Raw genomic sequence first — 23,051 nt, forward strand, 5'->3', positions numbered from 1 at the left:
TTTCCCTTTCTTCTCTCCACCCCTCCTCTCCCCTTCCTTCTCATTCTCCCCTTTTTGCTCCACACTCCTCCTGCTTTCTCTTCTCTCCTCTCTCTCTCCTGACTGAGTAATTGGCCTCAGAGGGAGTTGACTTTTGTCATCCTCCTCATGCAGGAGAACTAGGCACAGGGCATGTACAGATGAGAGTGTATCTTTGGTGTTGGTGTGAGGAAACAAAGAGACTATTTTAAATGGGGAATACAAGAAAGGTGAGAATAACTAATGGCCTTCCACTATTTACTCTCTCTAAAGCACTATGCAGCTGAGACGACCACCGCGCTAGTTTCTAGGACATTTTAGAAGAATTAATTCCACTGACAGAAACAGAAACTCTGACTGAGCAATAAATAATAATGTTTATCTCGCATTGCAAAAAAAAAAATGTTTCAGTTGCTTGGCAACTCCTGCCAGTGACATCCACCATTACACAGCAGAATGCAGCAAATTCTGTCAAATGTGGGGAACAGATATTCAATCGCTAATTCTGAATGTTTGTTTGGTTTCAGTTTAGTTTGAGGTTGGAACAGAGATCGAGAAGATAAAACAACCTAATACAGACAGGCTCAAATGACTCAACAGACGCACAATCTTTGCAGGACACGCTGGCATATTTTTGTCCACTAGGGGGCAAAATGACTCCTTATTGAGAAAGAAGACTCAAAGGACCTGTGTGATGAGGCTGTAACCATGTACTGATACTCGCACATTTGAGGACCAGGATTACAGAGGAATGAGGCAGATGCTGCCACACTCATACATACTGTCTCACACCATTAATGACATCATGTTTCAGATGTGTGTCTTATGCTGAATTTAGTTTCAGCACATCATAAACAGGCCAAGACCCTTGGAGAGTAAGACAATTATAGACGTCTGCCTCCTGAAACACTATTCTCACAGGACGACAATCTATGGAAGCTCTGTTGACTTGTTAATTTAATTAATACGTGACTAATTGAATTTACTGATATCCACTGTTCTTTTGGGGTTTCCTTAAATCCCTGGGTGGCATCACACCTTTACAGAAATGGAGGGTAGTGAAATACAGTAACTAAACAAATAGGAGGAGCCCATTTGAAACACCCACTGCCACAAGCCAGGCATACTCTGTACAGCTGTGATGTCGCTGCATCCCCAAGCAAATCCAGATCACAGTTTATCTGGAATGAGGCCCTATGACTGTGGTGACACTTTTACAGTGCCTGACAGAAAAGTGATGGTCGCCACTTGTGGTTTCACTCAGTCCCACCCACACAAACACACCCAGAGAAAGCCCACAGACACAGCTCACTGAAGATGGTGTTTATTTTCAGCTGAGGATGAGGAAGGGGGATATGGTGGAGCCGGGTTCTTCAGTCTGCGTGAGGTCTACTAAAGCACTGAAGGTGATGTCGGTTCATCTCAGCTGGAGTAGCTGTGGTGTTAAACATGAAAGGCTATGATTGTTCTAAAAACGTTCTGCTGAAGTGCTGGAACATTCATTGTCTGTGTATATACATCCATAGATACAAAACAGATTGTTGCCATGGTTTTGACGGACCGGTGCAAGCAAAAAGAATGTCATGTTCACATTCAGGACCATTAGATCAACATGGTGTCAACACAAAACCAGGACACACTAAAATCAATTCAGCTATGGAGCCAAGATTGTTTTTCTTTTTTTCCCCCTCTGCACACAAACTCCCTCTCCATACCTGGAGATAACACATCTGATACATTAAGAGCACAGGGTCGACTTTGGTGTTCAAATTCACTGACCACAAGATATTCCGCAACGGCAGGTTTGACATTCAGATACAGCATGAGAAAAAGAAAAAACATTTTTTTTTAGTGATAAGCGACTCACATTTGTCCATGATGTAGCGTGCACCAAGCGTCCAGCTGGTCATGGTAGCTACAGCAGTGACGTGCCCTGAACATGGCAGTGATTTACATTCTAAATGCCCACTCACCGACTAGGTCCAAGAAATCAAGTTCACTCAGAAAATGTGGAGGAACTGATTTGCAATGTCGAAAGTTTAAAATCTTCAGTAATCTATTCATGTCTAGTTGTGGATACTAGGAGTACGGTCATTGCTTAGTGCTAACTGTTCACTAATCCTTGAGGTAATCTATTCAGTATTTTTTCAAATATATTCCAGAACTGGTAACACACTGAACTGCCATTCAAGGCATGTCATACCATCCGGTGTGGTTTGAGGACAACACAACTTTCATTTTTTCTAATGTAGGCAAGAGAGGCATTTGAGCTCAACACACATACATCAGTTAAAAATCATTCAAGGAAACAGCTTTTGGACAGGACAATCTGAAGTTAACGGCAGGTTATGTCAATACCTAGTGCTGGCAAGTGACTGCTCATTTCTCTCTCACTTGACATAGAGTAACGTGGTATAGTGAATACTAAAATGGCTTGTGTAACAAACTCGGATTACACTGACAAGAATGATAGAATGATAGAAGCTTTTTGGGACCATCCAGCACTGTAGTGTACACCATGTGACATGCACGATTACAAAATCATCAACAAAACACAACGATAATAACAAATAGTACATAGTACAAATGAAGATCAAAGTACAATAAAACGATATAAAACAACAAATGAAGAGCAAAACTCTCACAAGTAGGAACAGTGTACACACTAAAATACTGGTAGTGTAACAGACAAAATATTGGAAAATACAGAAAAAAAAGGAGGAAAATGCATCAAACATGTCATTCATACATGACGTAAAAAAAAGAACATTTTTGACACTTCAAATGCACCATCACGGCATAAGTTACATTTTGAGTGCTAGCACCTACACGGGGTCTGGCATACTGTATGACTGAGAAATTTCACCTGTAATAAATCAAAAACAGCCATTTGAATTTGGACCAAAAGTTCGGAACAGTTGACCTCATGATAAAATCGCTACATAAACGCAACACTTCACATGAAAATAGTGTTGTGTGGTATGTGCTATCATTTCAAATGTATGCACATTGAGAATGAGAAGATGCTAGCTTATTCATTAGCAACGGTAAAACAAAGTAAAACATACCTACACAGAATAAGGGCTGGAAAAGATAGAATGATGAGGACAAAGAGTGTATGCATGAGTATATGAGTATATGTGTGTGAGTGAGAGAAAAAGAGAGAGAGAGAGAGAGAGAGAGAGAGAGTGAGAGTGAGAGTGTGAGAGTGAGAGTGAGAGTGAGAGTGAGAGTGAGAGAGAGAGAGAGAGAGTGAGTGTGAGAGTGAGAGTGAGAGTGAGAGAGTGAGCGAGAGAGAGAGAGAGAGAGAGAGAGACTGTGAACGAGCACAAACTTGGTATTCCAAAGTAATGGATAGTGCTGAGGAGACCTCCACCAGGGTCTTGGGTGATGACAGTCCAGGACTCATGGGATCTCCAACTTCAGATTGCATGTCCGAGGGCCTTGATTATGTGGTGCGTTTGGTCTGAGTGGGGCCATACCCCACCTCCACTGCCTTCATACTCTTACCCACTAACCCACTAACGTCTCGCTCTTTGTCTGATCGGGACCAGGGGCTAGGGCCCCCACCAGAGCTAGGGCCTCGGTGGGGAACCCCCTGCGTAACCCCAACCGGGCGTGCTTTGCCCTGTGAATGACCGGGGTCTGGAAAGCCACAAGGGTAAAAAACCTCCACGCCCTCTCCTGAAGTACGGCTGGCTCCCAGAAACGCCCCGTTGCCTCCCGCTGCTGCCCCCACCGAGGAAGGCGGCGCTGGGATACGGCCACGGCCGCAGAATGAGGGCCCTGCCTGCAGAGGCAAGTCGGAGGGCCTGATGGCAGCCTGGAGGGCTGGCTTGCTGGCAGGACGCGTGTCAGGAGGAGGGTGGCACGCGGAGGGCTGCTTCTGGCAGAGGGATGCAGAGTTGGAGACGGAGACAGGCTCCCGGGGACCCTGACCGTGTCTCCGGCTGTCCCTGGCCACCTGCTGGTTCAAGCTGCCCCTGGTATCGGTGACAGAGAGGTGTCCGTTCTTCCTACGGTGAAGCGAGCCAGTTCTCACGCCCTCGTACTGGGCTCCAGAGGACGCGTCGTTCACGCACAGCTCCAGACTGTCGGTGTCGAGCGAGCGGCTGCGTCGGTTCAGAGCCAGCGGAGCGGGCGTGGGCTGGCAGGCCCGGCCCAGGCTGAGGTGGCGCGGGAGGCTGGTGATGCCCCAGGTGTTGCCCAGCAGCAGGCTCTGTTCGTAGGCGTCGAACATGCGCTCGTCACACTCCGCGAAGGCGTCCTTCTGCAGATAGCAGCTCTCGTCCTCGAACGGCTCGAACGGAGACGCCAGCTCCTCCTCGCCCTCGCCCAGCTCGGTCTGGTGTTCAAACTCCCCCTCGTTTTCCATGTCCACCACGTCGAAGGTCACAATAGCTGGCAGGGCTTGTAGGTTCTGGCCAAAGGGCGAACTGGACTCGGACCCATCCAGACTCTCCGTGGAGTTACAGTAGACGTGAGAGTGTTTATTGAAATCCACCAGCGCCTGGGAGAAGCACACCGTCAGCTCCTCCTGGGACTGGCTGCTGGGCAGTGAGGGGCCGTGGAGGTGGGCGGACAGTGGGCCGCGCTGGTCTCGCTTCAGGTAGGGTCCCGGCTCCTGCAGTGGACTTGGGATCTGAGAGAATGTGGGATCGTCCTGTGTTTGCGGACTTTCCCCTCCGTCCGAGAGAGGAGCGTCCTCTAAGGTGTGATGCACGGGGGCTATCCTGGTGCCTCTGGGACTCAGGGGCTTCTCCATCTGTTTCTTACCCACTTTGCAGTTGCTAATAGGGATGTCCGAGTCGGTGTAATAAGGGCCCCGGTTGAAGAGCAGCGGCTCTTTGGTGGTCTTCCTGAGGCTCTGCAACTCGCAGCACAGAAGCACCTGCTGGATCTTATTCAGTCGGTCCTCCTCGGTCTCTATGGCACACGTATCCATGGCGCCAGTCTTCGGAGTGTTAACGGGACTACCTTTGCCCTCAGCGCTTCCTGGCAGGGGCATCCCCAGGAAGCTGCACGGGTCGCTGTGGGGCAGAGGGGGGCTGAGCAGCCGGTCGTCAGGCTCGAAGAGCTCGTACAGGGCGTCACCACTGTAGCTATCGCGTGGCAGTCGTTCTGGCCTCGCCCGGTCACGCGTGTCCTCGTCTGCTCCAGGCGTGGTGGAATCGTAGTAGCCTTCGTCGCTGTTGGGAACCGACTCCTGGTGGTCACTCTGAGGAGTCATGAGTTCCCCGGGGCTCAGGACTTTCTCCAGCACTCCTAGTGGGCAGCTGTTGGTATTGCTGCTGCTGCTGGTGCAACCACCAATGCTGCTGGGGGTGGTGATGGTGTGCAGCGAGCTGATAGGCTGGTCTGGGGTGATTGGCAGGCTGTCAGTTTGCTGAGCGGGGACGTAACACACCTCATTCCCGGCCTTGCTTTCCCACAGGCCCTGCAGGTAGTCGCCGTCCACCTCATCCGGCGTGGCCATCTCCTCACCGCCGCCCTGATATGTGACGAAACACGAGCTGCGCTTCCCGGCGTTGCGGCTGCCCCGCTCCCCTGACACAGAGCTCTCGGCAACGCTGTCATCGTCCTGGTCCGCGATGATGTCCCCACAGCCTGTGAGCGAATCGAAGCTCTTCAGGGACGAGACGTCACCGTAGACCAGACTGGCGTGATCGGAGGACGAGGACACAGCTGGCGGGTCACTGTCTGCACCCTCTGGGTTTTGCTCAGTGAGCCGCACCAGCTCAGATTCGGCACACAGGGGCTGCCGATATGTGCCAGGAACAGCCCTTGTGATAACCTCTGTCTCTTCTGCAGCTGCCTCCACTTTACTCCTCTCCTCATCCTCATCTTCCTCATCATCCTCCTCCTCTTCCTCAGGGGTTCCCTTTCTCCCCTTCTTCTTCTCAGGCACTAACACTTCAGCTTTCATACATTCAGTGGCAGTGGACGTTACACACTCACTGCCATTAACTGGGTCAGGCACAACCGGTTCCACCACACCGCTCAGGCAGTAGTTGCTGTGATGTCCAACAATCACCTGGGCAACAGGCACGTTACAGGCACTGGGCAACATTTCCATACTTGAAATTTTCGCCACTTCCACATTCTTGCTCCTCTTGGGTCTCCTGAAGCTGCTGAAGAGGCTGCGGAAGCCCCTCCTCTGCCAAGGCAGGAACTGCGATTTCAAAGTCTCTGTTCCCTTCTGCGAGTCGCTCCCTCCTCCGGAGTCTCGCTGTGTGCGGAACTCAAAGTCCGCCGCTGAGACATCCCCGCCGCTTCCCCTGACTGCGTCGTCCCAGCATCCTGGGCTCACGCCGTCGTGCGTCCTGCTCTTGGTGACGCCAGTCTTGGAGGACCCTCTCCCTTGGCCTTTCCCGAGCCCACCAAACAAGCTAGGGAGGACACAGATACTCTTGCGGCTGCTGAAAAACTTGAAGGCAGTCTTCCTCAGTTTCCCAGGGGGTGGCTGTGGAGGAGGGTGTGGTGGCTCCTGAGAGATGGAATCCAGAAGCTCTGCATCACTGGGCTCACTTCCCGCAGCGGTCTCCATGGCAAAGCAGGTTAACGCAACAGGCTACATAAGACATCTTTAGGTGCTAGGAAGAAAGATGCTGGCCTTGCCATCTCACACAAGCTATGTGCCATGCTGAACCTGAAATAATAGCAAGGAAAATCTATTAGAAACACCATAATCCATGCCTCATAAAAAAAATAACAGAGAAAAAGACAATTATTTCAGTTAAATCCATGACAATTCCGCAGATAGGGCTTAACTTGTTACGTCTTGTACAGGTGTGACAACCACATGACTTGGCCAACGGTCCTTATAAATACCCGTTTTGTTTTCAAGTCAAACCTAGTAGGCGGGTAGACAGGATATATCAACACAACTAAATCCATTTGGGATTACGAGTTTCAATTAATTTGGGATTACTTGTCTGTATTAAGGGCATTTTCTGGTGAAATGTTAGGACGTTAACTGACTTATTGTTAGTTCCAAAGGTAAGCTATAGGCACCACCGATTTATTTACAGACACAAAGGAACTCCATGTGGAACCTCGCTTGCTAACTTGGCAATTCTAGGTGACTGATCTGGTCGACAACCGTAACTTTGTTAAGGGGGAACCATTGTGCCTTCTTAAAAAAACTCCGGGGTTCATCAGAACAAACCACAACAATGATTTAGTCAGGTTGTAACGTTAGTCAGTTAATCCGTCGGCAGCTGTAAACCAAGGTTGGCTAAGGCCTTCGTGAATGCTACCTTGAATATGGGCATGAAATGAATATGAATCGTGGCAGAAAGCAGACTGTGGTATAACGTTACCCGTCAGCTGCATCTTGTTCATTTGCACAGTTGAAAACTGGTTGACCAAACTGCATAACGTTATAACTTCAATATCGATTACATACTAGACTTGTGTCTGCTAGCCAGCTGGTGTTATGTCACATTCAGCTTGCTATGTAATTTCACGTTAATTCAAAATATAGATGGTCCTTTGCTAGCTATTTATACTGTAAGGTTATGGATTACAGCCCTGCGGATCAACTCACTTATGGACCGAGCAGTCAAATGCAAACAGTAGAAAAAATATCTCACCTTGACTGACGCTAGCATGCTACATCCCGTCACAATAAACAAACCATTCAGGAAAGCTTGGGACTTGATTCACTTTGTTCGTTCGATGCGCGCTAGGCTAACACCACTGGTAGAGCTTCCTGGGCCGAATTGCATGACGGGTATTGTAGGTCTGTATCTGTAGAACGAATATATATTACTGAAGTGCTGTGCTTTTGAAGTGGTGAAATAGACATGTCTACATTGGGTTGACAAAGATGACCACCATCTAGGTCTGCCCGGTTGCAAAGGCTAAATCTCTCAAAATGACAATAATGTACAACCCATGCCTCCGTTTCTGGTTCGACTCTCAATATGAAACAGGGCAGATTAGAGGGTTTAAGACCCGTTTTAAGATCTCATCTCACCCCATACAACATTGCTATAATCATTATGACAAAACGGCAGGCAGAGACAGAGTTATAGTGATATTTATTCCACGGAGTTCCAGTATTAATATTTGCAATTCAAAGTTATAACACAGGCGCTGGTAATCTTTCCAATATGATTAGCTACCTACCCCCCCCCCCCCCCCCCCGTTGCTTATATTTAGCCTAGACAGTAACAAATAATACCACACAAAAAGCTTTCAACAGGACATATGACATGTCATTTCAAAAAGTCCATTACAGTAATAGCGCTTTGATTACTCTGCAGTTAAATAGTTTCCTTTCTGTAGATAGCATTGAACACTATGTGTGAAAGGCACATATGCTGCTAGCACAGTTAGAGGATCACCCTGTTGGGTATGTGTTTGAGATAATTTATCAGGCAAGGTGGCATTTCCAGACAGTCTATGGAATCAATCGTGTTGATCATCCGCATATGCCTTCTGATGGACAACCGGCACTGGGAGGTCAGTGATTTCGGACATCCTGGTGATAAGAGACCAGAAGAGATGAGAGGAAAAAAAGACATAATTTGTCAAAGAATGATATTATAAGCGTAGTGTATAAAGTGTAGTAGTAACATTACATTTTTAGTAATGGCCTTAGAAAGCAAACACTTGACTATTTGCTACACTCACCTCTCTCTTTTAGCAGTAGTTCCACTGCTTCATTTTGCTTGGTGGTCTTCTCTATGATCAGGGTGGGTAGATACACATTGGCCCCAAAATCTATAAGTAGCTGCACATACTCAACTCCACATCCATGCCTTAAGCAAGTTTCAAGCACAGTTTTAGGCTGCTTCCCCTTACATGGCAGCCTCTCATCTGGATAGTTATAGTCTGGGTCAGCACCATACAACAGCAGAACCCGAAAGCAGTCAAGGTGCCCATATACAGCAGACAGGTAAAGTGGTCCACTGCATATGGCCACACCTGATGTCCAAAGGGCCACTTTTGACCTGGCATTGACATCTGCTCCGTGGTGAAGGAGCTGTCTTAAGATCTCTGGGTCGCCTTCACGAGCAGCAGTGAGGACAGGGGAGCTGTTGTTCTTGAAACTGCCGTTGGGATTGGCCCCAGCGCGCAAGAGGGCCAAAACACAGCTGAGGTAGCGGCCACACACGGCAGTGAAGAGCGGTGTTTGCGCTTTCACATCTAAGCAGTCCACCTCTGCTCCGTGCGCCAAGAGCACCTCCAAGCAGCGCAGGTGGCCCTTGGATGCAGCCATGCGGAGGGGTGTTCCAGGCACACCCCAGCCACTACGGTGGTTAATGACCCTCCTGTAGCGTTTTTGAGAGAGGAGCTCCAGTAGAAGCATCTGGTCATCGTTGATCACGGCCTGGATAAGATGACAGATTTCACCACCGTCTTCCTCTTCAACTTCAAGCCTAAGCTGTAGCATAAAACACTACAGAATGGATATAATTTATCAATATCATGTTGTTACATACACATTGGATTGAACCAAATGGCCAATTCTATAGTAGAGTGCAGTTAACTAGGCCTGTCTACCAGTATGTTTATGCAAATTGTGTGAGCCTGCATCATATGTAGCCTCCGTGCTACTCGTCATACTGTTACCAAGCAAAGATATGAGCAGCGTAGACTCGACACAAATGGTATTTAAGCACATCACCCGACGTTACATTATCTGAACGTTTGCAATATAGGCAAGTCAAACAGCAGTGCATGGTCAGAGGAGGATCTAGCTTTCTTCCTAGTTAGCTAGCTAAGTTAGCCACCCTGGATAACAGATGACGTTATGGTTGATTTGCTCAATTTCAAAGCGACAAATTACAACATGGATACATTGTCATTTGTTTAGCTCGGATTGAGATATATAATAGACACCAAAATATCCCACCTGTTAAATATTCACAGTAGAATTCCAGCGCAAGATTACTGTAAAATAAACACCAGTAGTGTGTGGTGTTAGCAGTCAGGATAGGCAGCGATTTGCGTCAGCAAAGCAACCAGCAGCGGCAGAGCTAGGGCAATCCTTGCGCTAACCAAGCTGTCAGTCGATTGAATTACCATTCTACAGCAACTGAAGCTTGCAGTACATCTCAGTACAATGATATAACGCCTTAAAATAATGAAGTACAGTCGGCAACTCGGCACTAAACTTTGTTGAAGAGGCAACTAGCTGTAGCACTATTCACAGCGTCAAGGACTTATTGTTTTGATGATGTCACTATTCGTCAGACACATGAAGTGGCCACAAGCCAGTCTCAGTCAGCTGAATTCACGAGACCATTCCCTTGTCATACTTAAAAGATTATATCCACCTCAATTCGCAGCTGAACTAATGCAGGGGGTATTACACCCTTAAGAACTGTTTGAGCTGCTCAACTTCTTAAATACATTGCCATTTTAGCCTCGTTCACTGCACTGACGCCTGGAAATGTACCCTTGGATTCCAATAAAGGAGGTTGCATAGGTCATAGCTCATAAATAGGTGCGAGTGAGTGAGTGGACCAAATTGGATCCAGTTCTTTTCCCAGTGACTTTGTCCGCATAGCTTTTAATAAAGCAAAATACATGAGTTAAAAAGCTAATTGCCTTTTATCAGGGCAAACTGTTGTTGGTGTCTGCAAAGCAATTCTGTCGAGTTCTGTTCTGACAGGCTGGTTTCATTTAAAGATAGCATATATTTTACTCAACATCATGAATATATCAAAAAACACCTATCTCATTTGACCTCTTAAAAATAGTTCTCATCAAAATAGCCTACATCTGAATTCTGGCAATTATTTTTGATTCAGGATAAGCTGTTTATGAAAACCATAGAAAGATGGCAAACACAGTGGTAATGGTGAATCCTTGCAGAAAAGTAAAAAAACTACCGGTTTAGTCTTGTCATCATAAATGTTCTGTTAATTATGTATTGGACATAGATCTGATAAATGAGCTTGTCTTGTACCACTGCCACTAAAGGACACTGAAGAAACACCACAGACGACAACTAGCTAATATATGGCACAAATGTTATAGTACGCAATATAAATGTTAAAATATAAACAAACTTAAACCTCACTCAATTCTGACTTTTGTTCAGATTACACATAACCATTAATACAAACTTTATTCTGATCATTGATTAGGGGGAACAATCTGAATCAATGACAAGTGCCATCAGAATGTATAACAATTATAAGATAATCATGACATGAATCAGGAAGCAGTTCTCCAAACCAAAAGCCCAAAAATGTTTATCCTGATCAATAATGACTTTTAAAAACAGCATGTACAGCAGCATACTTCTAAAGGAGTATTTCCACACAGAAATTGTCAATACAAGAATACCAAACAATAATAAAGTACTGGATGAAAAGTAAATACATAAAGTGATACATACAAATGTCAACCTATTTACTTTCAATAACCATAAAAAGCATTGTGCCCTGAACTTCAGCAACATTCCCTTTATGTTCACCAGGACTTGAATTGACAAGTATTGCAGAGGTATGCAAACTATTCAGGGGCAGAGACAGAGATGGGATGACAAAGACAGAGATAACTGAACAGACTTCAGTCAAAATATCCCTTTTTAAATGGTGACAGCCTGGTGGACATCAGCACAAAGATCTCCCATCTCCATAGCAACAGCAACAGCCTATGGCTGGTTCCCTTCTGAATGATCTACCTTCCAACAAGTCTAGTTTGACAATCTTCCTACTCCATTTTTGAACAGGTGGAGATTTAGATAGTCCAAAATTTTGAGCTATTCGGCACAGTAGACGTGCACACATACCCCCTGCCCAAAGCTTCTTAACGTACAAAATCCATGCACAAAGCTGGCAACAAAATCAACAGATTTGCTTGTAACAGTTCTTACAGAGAAATAGCTTGATTTGCATCCTGTAAGTAGCACAGAACATCAAGCAAAAGCACTCATCCAGAATTTCTCAAATCACAGAGACAGTGTCCTCAGTATGAACTGAAGCTTTACAAAACAACCATTGGTCCCCATGTGCATTCAACCAGTGTGTGGAGCCCTAGTTCATACGGCCATTGGAAAGACTGGATTAAAATAAACATAAATGGCACTTCAAGACAAATTCTCAAAACACATCAGCTTCACGTAGGCAGTGCTTTGTTACTTTGGCCAACAGGAAACACTAGTATTGCAGTTTCAATTCCCTTTTCAACAATGGCTATATTAAGCTCATAAGTGGTATGTATATATGAAATCATGAATACACTTTGAATAACATGTCAACATTTTGGTGAAAGGAATACAAAAAAACACAATGTACAAAAAAGAACACCATCAAAAACAAAACACAAACATAAGGTGAAACCTGGATTTGATCATAGCCTCTTTTTTTTTTACATAGCATTCCTTTTGAAATGGCAAACAATTTGAAAGTGGTTTTCACTGAACTGTGATGCTGTGGACACTTTAAAAAAGTATTACGATGTGAAGACGTTGAACTTGCATTGACTGCAAAACATAACAATTACAAGGAATATTATTGCCTTGCCATAAAATGATTGAATGACTTATTAAGGAACTCCGCCACTAGCTGGATTCTTAATCCAGTTTGTGGATTCCATGAATTGCTGAGCTGAGATATCTCACTTATCAAGATATCAATCTTGTGGAGCATAAATGCTGAAATATGAGCTTGTGTTCCCGATCCCCTTAGCCGGTGCATTGCTCATAAAGGCTAGAGCGACAGTCGCCCCTTTCAGAAATAAGTGCTATTTATTTCCCAGCGTACTGGAGCATGTGCTTCTCTGGCTTGGGGCTCTTGCACACCTTATTTAACACCGCCTATTCCTGGAAGTTCACAGACACAGCTTTACCCGTTTTGACAGTCAAGTCAGAATCAGAGTCTGGGAAATGCTCCGCCTGACCGCCGTTGGTGCATTCACCACCTGAGCCGGTGTCCTCACCCGTACCATTTTTCAAGCAGTTGACATCGCCGTATGACTGGTTAAGAGGTGGGGTAGGAGTGGACAGTGATTGGCTGCATTGCTTTGTAGGTACACCGATTGGTCCAGCAGGATCTGGCAGGATTCCATCAGCAACTGCTAACTGCTACAAAAGGGAAACAGAAAAATTCAAAAATAAAAATAAAAAAACATTGAAAACAAGTCACAACTTAAGACTATATTTCCCTTGAATTCTACTAACCCTTTGTAGATCTAACATGTGTTTTTCCCCCTCAGACTTCTTCTGGGTAAGAGAGAGCAGACGGTCCAGCACAGACTGTTTAGGGTGCATGCCCGTATCATAGTGGTTGTACAAGCCACACCAAAGCCTAAAAAAACAAAACAAAGACATAATATCAGAAGTCTTTGTACTGACTGGTACTTCTTGTGTATAGAGCTGGTAGATGGTAGAGCTGGAGCATGTCTTTTACATGGTTTGTACAGATCTAATCACGTACTTGAAATGCAAGGGCAGAGTGTTTGGTCTCAGTGGACCCGTCTTGCGTTTGTAAAGTGGGTTCCTGAACTGGTTCTCCCGCTCCAGCAAAAATGGCCATAGACAGAACGTCCTTTCCTGAAGCCTGAGGTAAGGCACAGAAGGCAGTGAAAACCAGTTTCAGTGTATGATCGAAAATATATGCAATTTGACTGAGTGTACTAGCTGGCATTCTCACCGCATCTCCTTTCTCTCTTTCTGGCAGTTTCCTAAGAAGTTTCCATATTGGCATGCGAAGACATTGTCATGGATGTCAATGAGAAACCTCTCATTGAATTCGAACACACAGGGAAACTGCTCCGTCAGCTGCCACACACACTCAACAAACTGAGTGAAGACCGGAGACACCTCCTTAGGGTCACCGTCCAAGTGGCCGCATCTGCAAACGCCAACACATGTGTGTAATGCTGCCTATTTCAAAAGTGTTATTGGTGCAGAGGGGCAATGTATACCTTATACCTACCTATGTGTGAATTTATGACCCATGGAGATCCACTCTTTTTCAATTAACACCTTGAAGAAAACAGCATTTAATAGTGGTAGTACACTAGTTGAAGTTCGGGTCAAGATTTATAAGGAAGTAAACAAATATGGAAGTACATGAGTGATAAGGGTTTTGCCCAACGACTGGATCAATTATAGGAGTTATTGGAGAAGTGTTGGCCCTGCTCTTACCATCAAGCCTTTCATGGTGCGGTAGTATGGGTCCAGGAGGATGCAGGCCATGGAGCAAACCTGAGCTGTTCGGTCCCAGCCGTCAGAGCAGTGTACCAGCACGCTTGCCTTTTCATCAGTCACTGCCTTTAAAGCCCGCAAGTCAGTGAACACATTTCAGAGGGTTTAAAGGTGCAGGATATTGTTGGTGAAAATCAATCAATTTGGATACAAAAGGGTTTTTAATTTTTAAACAACTTGTCTTGGTCCTCATTTACATCACCAGCAAGAGCCAAGTGTTTACATTACTGCTCTCAGCAGAGTGCATGTGAACCGGTGACACAGGTTCAGTACCTTTGCTAAAAACACCCCCGCGTCCATCGCAGCCTTTATGTGTCTGAGCCAGCCTGAGTTCTCCAGTCCAGTCAGATGGTCACTCATCGAAGGAGACTTCATTGTGCAAACTAAAGACAAACATAAACAGTAGCAACATTATAAGCTAATAGAATATCAGCAGATAAGCTACTGTGTATGTTACAGTAATAAGGGCCAAATATGGAACCGTGTTCAAACTCCAGGAGAACCCCATCAGAAGGGAACGACAGGCAATGAACCGCATGACTAAACCAGTCTGCCAGAGGGTGAAGAGGACAGGAGAGGCTTGTTTCAGAAAACAGGGGCAAAGCCTGTGAACTAAAGCGACAATAGGCAGCATTTATCAACAGAAAAGCTACAATGCACAAACTGTTTTTTATAAGAGGCGACTCGCATAAAGTACTTGTTGAGATAAGCTGGTACTCCATACCTTTCTCATGACTAAATGCTTTCTCTAGCACCTGTAAGCTCTGGTAAGCGTCAGCCAGCAATGCCTTATCAGATCACCACTTTTCATTTGTGCTTGGGAAATGCAGTCATGTGATTTGTACACAGTGAGGAAATTGATCTACTGTTTGAATTGCTCATTTACCCCCACGATTACATACAAATATTCCATCGTACAGCTAGCAAATAACAAAAATGAAAAGCCAAAACAGAGAGGCAAAGTCCAACATAAACAAGTCAATTACCCAGTGGCCAACATCTTTCCTGAACACACTTCTGTGTCCACGTGACAAGACGGATGCGCAGGACTTCCTGGTAAATGATTTCCCCCCATATAGTTTTGCGGGGCATGCTGATTGTATAAACCTAATAAAGACTCCCTGTTTGCACAAAACAAGCTTTATAAATGCATAATGAAATACCTTCAAGCAGTTTTTGGAGGCTGTTTCTCATGACATGAATGTTCTCAATGGCCTGGAAGTTGAATCGTATATTGGAGTAGTTGTCCTCATTCTCGTAACCTTTCCCTGCAGCTCGATTGGCCAAGGCATTCAACTGATGACAACATGAGGAGAGGTGTTAGCTGTGCGTAGGGTACATAAACAACTTTCAAATAGGTTCCTTATAATGAATACATCTCAATGCAATTCCCAATGTATGTTAATTCAACCTAAGGAATTTTGGTAAAAATAAAAAAATAATAATAATACTTGGAACCAGCCTGTTATCAACAGACAAATCTGAACATTCCAGCAGCTCGTCAATTAGGACTGCATTTAAAGCGTACCACCTTGTGTGACTGCTTTTCCCCCCCACTGATTTCCTTAAAGCTAAATTTGTCTGTAAAGCATCTCACTGATTTTCGAGTTCTCATAACAACACGGGTCGTGGCTGTGAGTGCTGTATACCTTAGGTCTGGTGTCCACAACATACATAAATGGAGAGTTTGGGTTGGCTTGGCAGATGGCCTCGAGCATCTGTTCATCCTCCAGACACCGAGCGCTGAAGCCAGACAAAGGCTGGCTGCAGCGACAGATAGCTGCCTACAAACCAGAAATGATCATGTAACTCAAGTGACCTTACACCGCTGCATTATTATTTTGTAATACACTGCAACACGCTGTCAATCATTCAAAAGACATTAGCTACACCTGGGACACGTTTAGCATGTTTTGCATTTTGCATGACAAGTTAGCATGGCAATCAGTCTGCAAACAGCACCGGGTTAAATGTGGAATGTGGTAACTGTGTTTTGAGAGCAGGGCCCGAGGTGTGCTATTAATACAGCCCCACAGCTCTAGGTAGACAACACTGACGCTTAGCAGACAGAGCTGCAGTGGTCCTGTGATAAGCATCAGTATTTCAAGTGAGAGAACTGGGGCTTTGCAGATGTCTGACTGATTTTAAGAGCTTCGTTGTTCAAAACATCCAATAGTTGATAGTTGGTAAAATGGTGTGTGGAACTGAAAGGGGAAGGAATATAATCTTGTTTTGAGGTAACAGATGTCATTTCTCTTTAAACATTTGACATTTTTAATGTCTGCATTTACTCTTGAATAGCCTGCCATGTCTAACATCTGAGAGGCCAGCGTTGGCAATTACCTTGGTGTCTTTGTGATAGTAGGAGAGGACGGGTAATCTCCCCCTACTCCTGAACTTGGCGCTGCCCAGTATAGTGGCTCGACTGGCACCTTTGGGGACCCAGAGCATTGATGGATAAGTGCTGCACATCTGAACAGACACAGTTCAGGGGGTGACATGGAATGGGACGACATGAACAGCTGTTAGAAATGACCAAGGAACTCACAACAACAGACATCTGTGACAGATGAAACATCTGGGTCACATAAGATTGTCAGAGACTGTGAAAAGAGGGCCGGATGTAACACTAATAATACACTTGCCATAATACCAAAACACCTCAATATACAGTGCCCTCCGCAATTATTGGCACCCCTAGTGAATATGAGCAAAACAGGCTATAAAAAAATATGTCTTTGCTGTTTATCCTCTTGGTCTTTCACTCAAAATATTCACAAAAATCTTACCTTTTCATTGAAGTAAAATTATTGAAAGAAAAAAAAACTGTTGAAATTAAATAAATATTTTTCCCCAAAACATGTGCGGAGGGCACTGTATCTGTGGTAGAGACCACAACTAAATGTTCCTCCATCCCCCCCAATAATGAATATATCATCTAATCTTTCAATCTCCTAATATCAACAGAAAAACTTAAAATGGCTATGTGACTATGCAATTTTGCAGAGAATTAGAATAAAAGTTAATACGTCCATCACATGTACTAAGATGTACACAGCTAAATCATAAACACACAAATGTGCTGTGAAAGAAAGTAGGGCTGAACGATTAAAAATGATTTTATTTAGTTTATTTAATTTTTTTTTTTTTTTAAGATGGTACATTTTGCACACAGTGTTTAAAAAGTGCATGCCTAGTGTTTATACTTAAAATGACTTTTTTTAAATTCTTAAATGCACAGTGGCAAAGCCACCGATTTGTTGTTCTTGTTTCTGTAATGAGCAGTTAAATAAAAATGTAAAATGTGGGAAAGAATATTTTACACTAAATGTATCTAATATTGTGTTGGTCATATTTAAATCATTCATTACGTTTTGTTGGGGGAAAAAAGAGGATAAAAAAAAATCGCATATTAAATCGCAATCGCAATATTTTGGTAAAAAATCGCAATTAGATTATTTTCCCAAATCGTTCAGCCTTAAAAGAAAGAGAGATGAAAAACGTAGAAAGAGGAAGATGCTACCTCATATTCCTTATTGAGTTCAGTAGTTTCCCAGTGATCATTGGGCAAACCCATTCTTCTGAAATCTGCTGCCAAATCCACGGCAACCCATCCTTCTCTCCTCTCCTCCTCATTTTGATTGGGATTGTAGAGAAATGCATAGAGTTCATCAAGCTTCACTGAAACACACAGAAAGACTGGGTTCACATTTATGTCTCAATTGTCTGAATGCTGGAATGCATACGTATATATACATATGTGTGTGTGTGTGTGTGTGTGTGTGTGTGTGTGTGTGTCTGAGAAAGAGAGAAACAGTAGTCTACTTCAGCGGTGATGTGCACTATTGTCAATGAAGGACACTGCCCTATACATATTGTACGTGTTATATATGTCAGTGCTAATTACTCAACACATATCTATGTTGCAGTACGGTACACTGCAGCAGATGTTTCTTAATTAACATATGGAGCCTTATACCCACGTTGCTTGACACCGGGTGCACAACGTACAGTACCAGTCAAAAGTTTTTTCTTTACTTTTATTATTTTCTACATTGTAGATTAATACTGAAGACATTTAATCTATGAAAGAACACATATGGAATGATGTACTAAACAAAAAAAGTGTTATCTACCATGTAGAAAATAATAAAAGTAAAGAAAAAACTTCAAAATAAATGAGAAGGTGTGTCCAAACTTTTGACTGGTACTGTATGCGGGGTCATTTTTGTCACAACACTACCTTCCTTCTCTGTCTGTATTTATGTGATAACTGAACTAAACTGAGCCTCCAAGCTTCATGGGGGGCACCACTGTGTGTGAGGGGGTACTCAAGCAGATACATAAATTATCGAGTTTCTACTTTTACATTGAGTACTCAGTAATCACTTGAAGCTAGATCTCGCGTGCACTCAGTTTCCAGTTAGAGCCCTTGGCTCTACAATTTGTTGTGAGTTGTGGACGGATTTCTCAAGGATGTCATATAACAGACTAGGCTACAAACGTGGCAAAACAAATTCATGTTGTTAAACAATGTATGCAAGCAAATATGACTAATTCGATTTTTTAATCGGTTGGGTTTACTAAGGATGACCAGGTGTCACCGAATGTACAAAAAAAAAGCACTTGAATGCATCAGGAAACGAGTACTCCCTTTATCAAATGATGTACTCGTACTTGTGCGTTAAGTGTGTTACCTGGCTGGGACAAGCGTAGCAGTGACTGGTAGACATCCTGGCACTCCCTCTCTCGGGGCACGAGGAGGTGCAACTGGTGGAAGGTCTTGCAGCGGATGACCAGCGGGCAGCCAGAGGTACTCAGGGGAAGTTTCTCAACTGAGGAAATATGATGATGCAGAATCTGCAACCCAGCAGGGGGTGGGTGGGGGGGTGGGGGACAGATACATCATGAGAAAACAAAAATGAGGCAGCCTAGAAGATCTCAGTGGATTTCTTAGTACGCTTTTAAATGGCAACACCATACAATAATACAATACCCAGGTTTCCTGTCTTGTGTTATTCGATGTTTCCACATAGATGAGATGAGTGGCAGTAAGGTAGAGTGTGCCGGTGGCTGATTTCTTGGTGGCATATCTGTCAAGCAGCTTCACATGTTCAACCTACACAAGGACAACATTTAGCCTACTGGAAGAAATCATTAAGATAGACTTTTTTTACATAGAGTATTCTCTAAGGTAAACATGCTATGCACACAATGATATATGATCCATGCTTTCTTATGTGGTTGTGCGAGATGCTAATTTTCAATTCTCAACTGTGTGTGAGGGTGTATTCTTTGTTGCATAGCCTGGTAGCCTAACTCAACCAACATTATTACTTGATGCTATGTTATTTTCATCAGGATATTTGTCATCTAATACTACTGGCTAAAACATTCTGATAAGGGGCCCATTTGAGTCTTTTATTACATGATGAAATATAACTATCCCATTCAAAGAATACTGCAGTGTAACTTGAATACTTGCTTCATTTAGCCCATCTTGTGTTGTGCTGAACTGGGTGAAAGTCTTTCTTTCAAATTCAGGGAGTTAGGCCTACTTTTCAATGAAAAAGTATGAGGGCCATAAACAGATATTATAAGCTAAACAATCAAGGTAGCTTACAACCCATCGCGCCATCTGCGAACCTGTATCTAGCCAATTTGATCTTTAGGCTAGTAGCACTCCTGGGGAAATAGTTTGAGTTTTTAACGAGGCAAGTGGGCCCTCCACGGCCAGCACAGAACAATGCCTGTCATTTTAAGATACCGCAGACCCAGCAGGAAGAGAGGAAGGGGGAGAGTTGTGTTCCCAAGACTTGATGTGCCCATTTTGAATCACATGTATTCCTCAGTGGTACACCTACGTTCTGTTTTCTTTTTCTTTTCTCTGAATACATGAGAACTACGCTTGTCTTTAACCCAACTTTCCTTTGAATCTGTTTAACTCTACACACTACCCCATATTTCAAATATCTCCAGGTAGGAATGACAGACACAAATTAATGACTAACACCGGTCTATTATTGCTGGGAATGCACCAAAGCTTCCTCTGGCTGTGCTGACATGCAGCAATTCATATCCTGTTTCAAGAGCCTACTCTAGCTGCTGTTATGTCTCCTCTAAAGTAACAGTCACAACAGAGATGGTTTACTTATTAAAGCATGTCAACCCCTGTCACATGAACAGATGATGCCAAAACGCACGGTTTACAACGGGTTTCACACATAGCCTACATACTACGGCAGCCACTGGCCAATCAGTGAATTTAATCTATTTTAAAATAAACATGTTTAAATATACAGATAGACAGAGAGACGAAGCAAATTATGATTTATTAATAGCAAAGTTCTAGGTAGCATTGCTACACTTGACACCCAACCTGCCAGTATTTTACAAATGGAGTCTCGAGCATCTTGTGGTGAAATGATGCTTGTTAATTTTATACTTTGACGACAACATAAGAGTCTATTCCAAAAGCCGCACAATTCTAATTTAAGTACCATTTTGATTCATATTAGGGAAACTGTCAACTTGGATAGCTGCTGCTGACATATGTCCACCAGTTGCATGGCAACTAACAAAAAGTGACAGTCTGCTACAAACTGCATTCAAAACAACCTACCTTTGGTGTTATTATGTGCTCCATTTTTCGCCAAGGGGTATTTGGGGTCCGTCATTCAAAACATAGGTTAACGTTAAAATGTTGCCAAATTTGATTGGTATAACTGTGCAGGACTTTTCTCTCAATCGCTTTTCTCATTTCCTCAAGAAATCATTTCAGTAGCTATTTGATCACATGACTCGTCTAAATCACGCGAGAATACAGCCAGAAACCCTCTCTTTACTATATTCTGCCTTCTGGCTTTTCTGGCTGGCACTCCGCACACTATTTCTTACTCCATTAGTAAAAGTAGACCTGAGTATTTTTTTTACATGATTTGTATATCTATATATAAATAGGAACATAAAACATTAAGCAACTCAAAGACAAAATGATTTTAATTAACTAATGAATTAACAACTGATATTACAGTTGACCCAACACTGAGGGAGAGAGAGGGGCAGATAACACATAGCATCTGAATATCAGCATTAATATAGGCTGTGGAAGGAAATAGTGTACGCAACAACTCAGATTCGGTGTTATCACTGTCACATAAGAATCCAAGACCTTGATCCCAGTTTGCAGATCATCTCCAGCTAATTCACATCCTCCGAATAGGAGAACACAACCACCTCAGGACACCTACATCAATTGACAGACCAACAAACACAGATTAGTGGAAGACCACATTAAAGGTATTCAGTGGCGCTTTTCCCAATAGTGTCGCTGTGCAAGAGATATAATCTGTCCTGTGTCCATTTTTATCATCAGATATCTTTGACGTCATTCAAAGCATACATACAAAGCAGTGTGTGTACATTATTGTGTGTGTGTGTGTGTGTGTGTGCGTAGGTGGGAGTATGCTGCATTAACTACAGGCTACGATCTGTTCCTGATTTCACAGCGGCCTATTTCTCACAGGTGATTCATGTTGCTCTGATACACCTTGACTGAGTAGTGAGATCTGTCTGGACCTCTTATCTCCCTCTCTTTACCTCTTTCTCACTGCTTCTCTTTGTGTATGTATATGTGTATGTGTATGTGTGTGTGTGTTGTCTATGTCAGATAAAGAGTTTCATAAAAGATTCTCCTAACCTATACTTACCAAACATCTATGTTTATCAAACTCAATGGGTCATTGCAGTTTTACATTCTTTGGTCAAAAACTCCAGCAGAAGTCAAATATTTGAGCAAATGCCCCTCTGAAAATAGTCATTTTACCCCTAAATAACAGCTTTGTGTTCCTATGTGCTAAGTCCAATTGCAACAATGTAGATTTGATCCAATTGCAGATAAATCTTCATATACAGCTGTGGTATTGTAAATCATTGCATGCATCTGTGTGCACATAACACAATACAGATCTATTAAACAGAAATCAGCACTGTAAACTTCCATTTTCATTTGGATACAATATTCTGATTAGTCTTTGTGTAAATATACATAATACACATTCGTAATTGCACACAAATACCGTCCTGCTTGCTTGGCTTAGGGAAATGTGTTTGTATGTTTGGGTTACAGCTCATCTCTCCCTCACCTGTCCTCCCCTACCTAAACTCTCCTCCTGGGAGGCCTGGGTTGTTTGGGGGGAGGGTATTTGTTCCAGGGTGGCCCATCAGTTTTCCCTAATTGCTGGGGAGGACACCCATCGATCAGCCTATTATCATCCTAATGGGCTTCTTACCTTCCAGCCTCATCAACTGATAACACATAGAATGTCTGCTGCACATAGATAAACTCAACACTCAACATTATCAAATCATTATACTGTCTCAAATGTAGAGAGGGAGAGCACTGCTTAGACAGGGATTTTGTCTTTTAATTTATCTTGAGTGAATTTGTAACTCAATTTTTCACTCTATCATTTACACACAAACACACACACACTCAGAGTCACTCAGACACCTACATACATATAGAGAGAAAGAGATAAACCCGAGCAGCTGGATGGGTCTGATCATGTCATCATGTTATTAACAGAGATTAGCAATGACACAAAGAGAGTAAATTGCTATTGTCTGAGGGGCTGTGCATTAGCATTTAACAAACAATACCAGCTCTACAGGGGTTGTGATGGTAATTTGGCAAGCCTGTCTTGCTGCTATTTAACTTGCAAATAATTGACTTTAACTAGCTCCTATGGGATTAGATTTGGGACAGTGTGTTCAGGAGGTACATTCCCTGCAGCCTACTGTTATGTGGGCAGATTTAGAAGTCCTAAACCTGGAGGGTGAAGTTCCATTCCTAAAGGTA

At 43.6% G+C, this 23,051-nt stretch overlaps 3 protein-coding genes across 4 annotated transcripts; all 3 read right to left on the reverse strand.

Moving 5' to 3' along the window:
• Positions 1-3,276: 3,276 nt before the first annotated feature.
• On the reverse strand, positions 3,277-7,952 carry amer1 (APC membrane recruitment protein 1). Its single transcript, XM_012819605.3, has 2 exons — positions 7,614-7,952; positions 3,277-6,667 (listed from the first exon to the last, which is right to left on the reverse strand). The coding sequence occupies exon 2, from the start codon at positions 6,563-6,565 to the stop codon at positions 3,467-3,469; it is 3,099 nt and encodes a 1,032-aa protein (XP_012675059.2). The 5' UTR covers positions 6,566-6,667; positions 7,614-7,952; the 3' UTR covers positions 3,277-3,466.
• Positions 7,953-8,046: 94 nt separating this feature from the next.
• asb12a (ankyrin repeat and SOCS box-containing 12a) lies at positions 8,047-10,427 on the reverse strand. Of its 2 annotated transcripts, none has more exons than XM_042708407.1 (3): positions 9,884-10,427; positions 8,659-9,412; positions 8,047-8,506 (listed from the first exon to the last, which is right to left on the reverse strand). In XM_042708407.1, exons 2-3 carry the CDS (start codon positions 9,335-9,337, stop codon positions 8,358-8,360), a joined length of 828 nt encoding a protein of 275 aa, XP_042564341.1. In that variant the 5' UTR covers positions 9,338-9,412; positions 9,884-10,427; the 3' UTR covers positions 8,047-8,357. The 2 variants fall into 2 exon arrangements, with proteins under 2 accessions (XP_042564341.1, XP_012675061.1); XM_012819607.3 differs by having other exon boundaries at positions 8,659-9,427.
• A 636-nt stretch (positions 10,428-11,063) lies between these two features.
• On the reverse strand, positions 11,064-20,976 carry mtmr8 (myotubularin related protein 8). Its single transcript, XM_012819555.3, has 14 exons — positions 20,814-20,976; positions 19,188-19,310; positions 18,889-19,051; positions 17,715-17,872; positions 16,535-16,663; positions 15,841-15,975; positions 15,355-15,487; positions 14,465-14,574; positions 14,132-14,257; positions 13,920-13,969; positions 13,635-13,835; positions 13,419-13,541; positions 13,163-13,289; positions 11,064-13,066 (listed from the first exon to the last, which is right to left on the reverse strand). Exons 1-14 carry the CDS (start codon positions 20,835-20,837, stop codon positions 12,800-12,802), a joined length of 1,869 nt encoding a protein of 622 aa, XP_012675009.1. The 5' UTR covers positions 20,838-20,976; the 3' UTR covers positions 11,064-12,799.
• Positions 20,977-23,051: the final 2,075 nt, after the last annotated feature.

The sequence above is a fragment of the Clupea harengus genome, chromosome 8 (assembly GCF_900700415.2).
Source record: "Clupea harengus chromosome 8, Ch_v2.0.2, whole genome shotgun sequence".
Lineage (NCBI taxonomy): Eukaryota > Metazoa > Chordata > Actinopteri > Clupeiformes > Clupeidae > Clupea > Clupea harengus.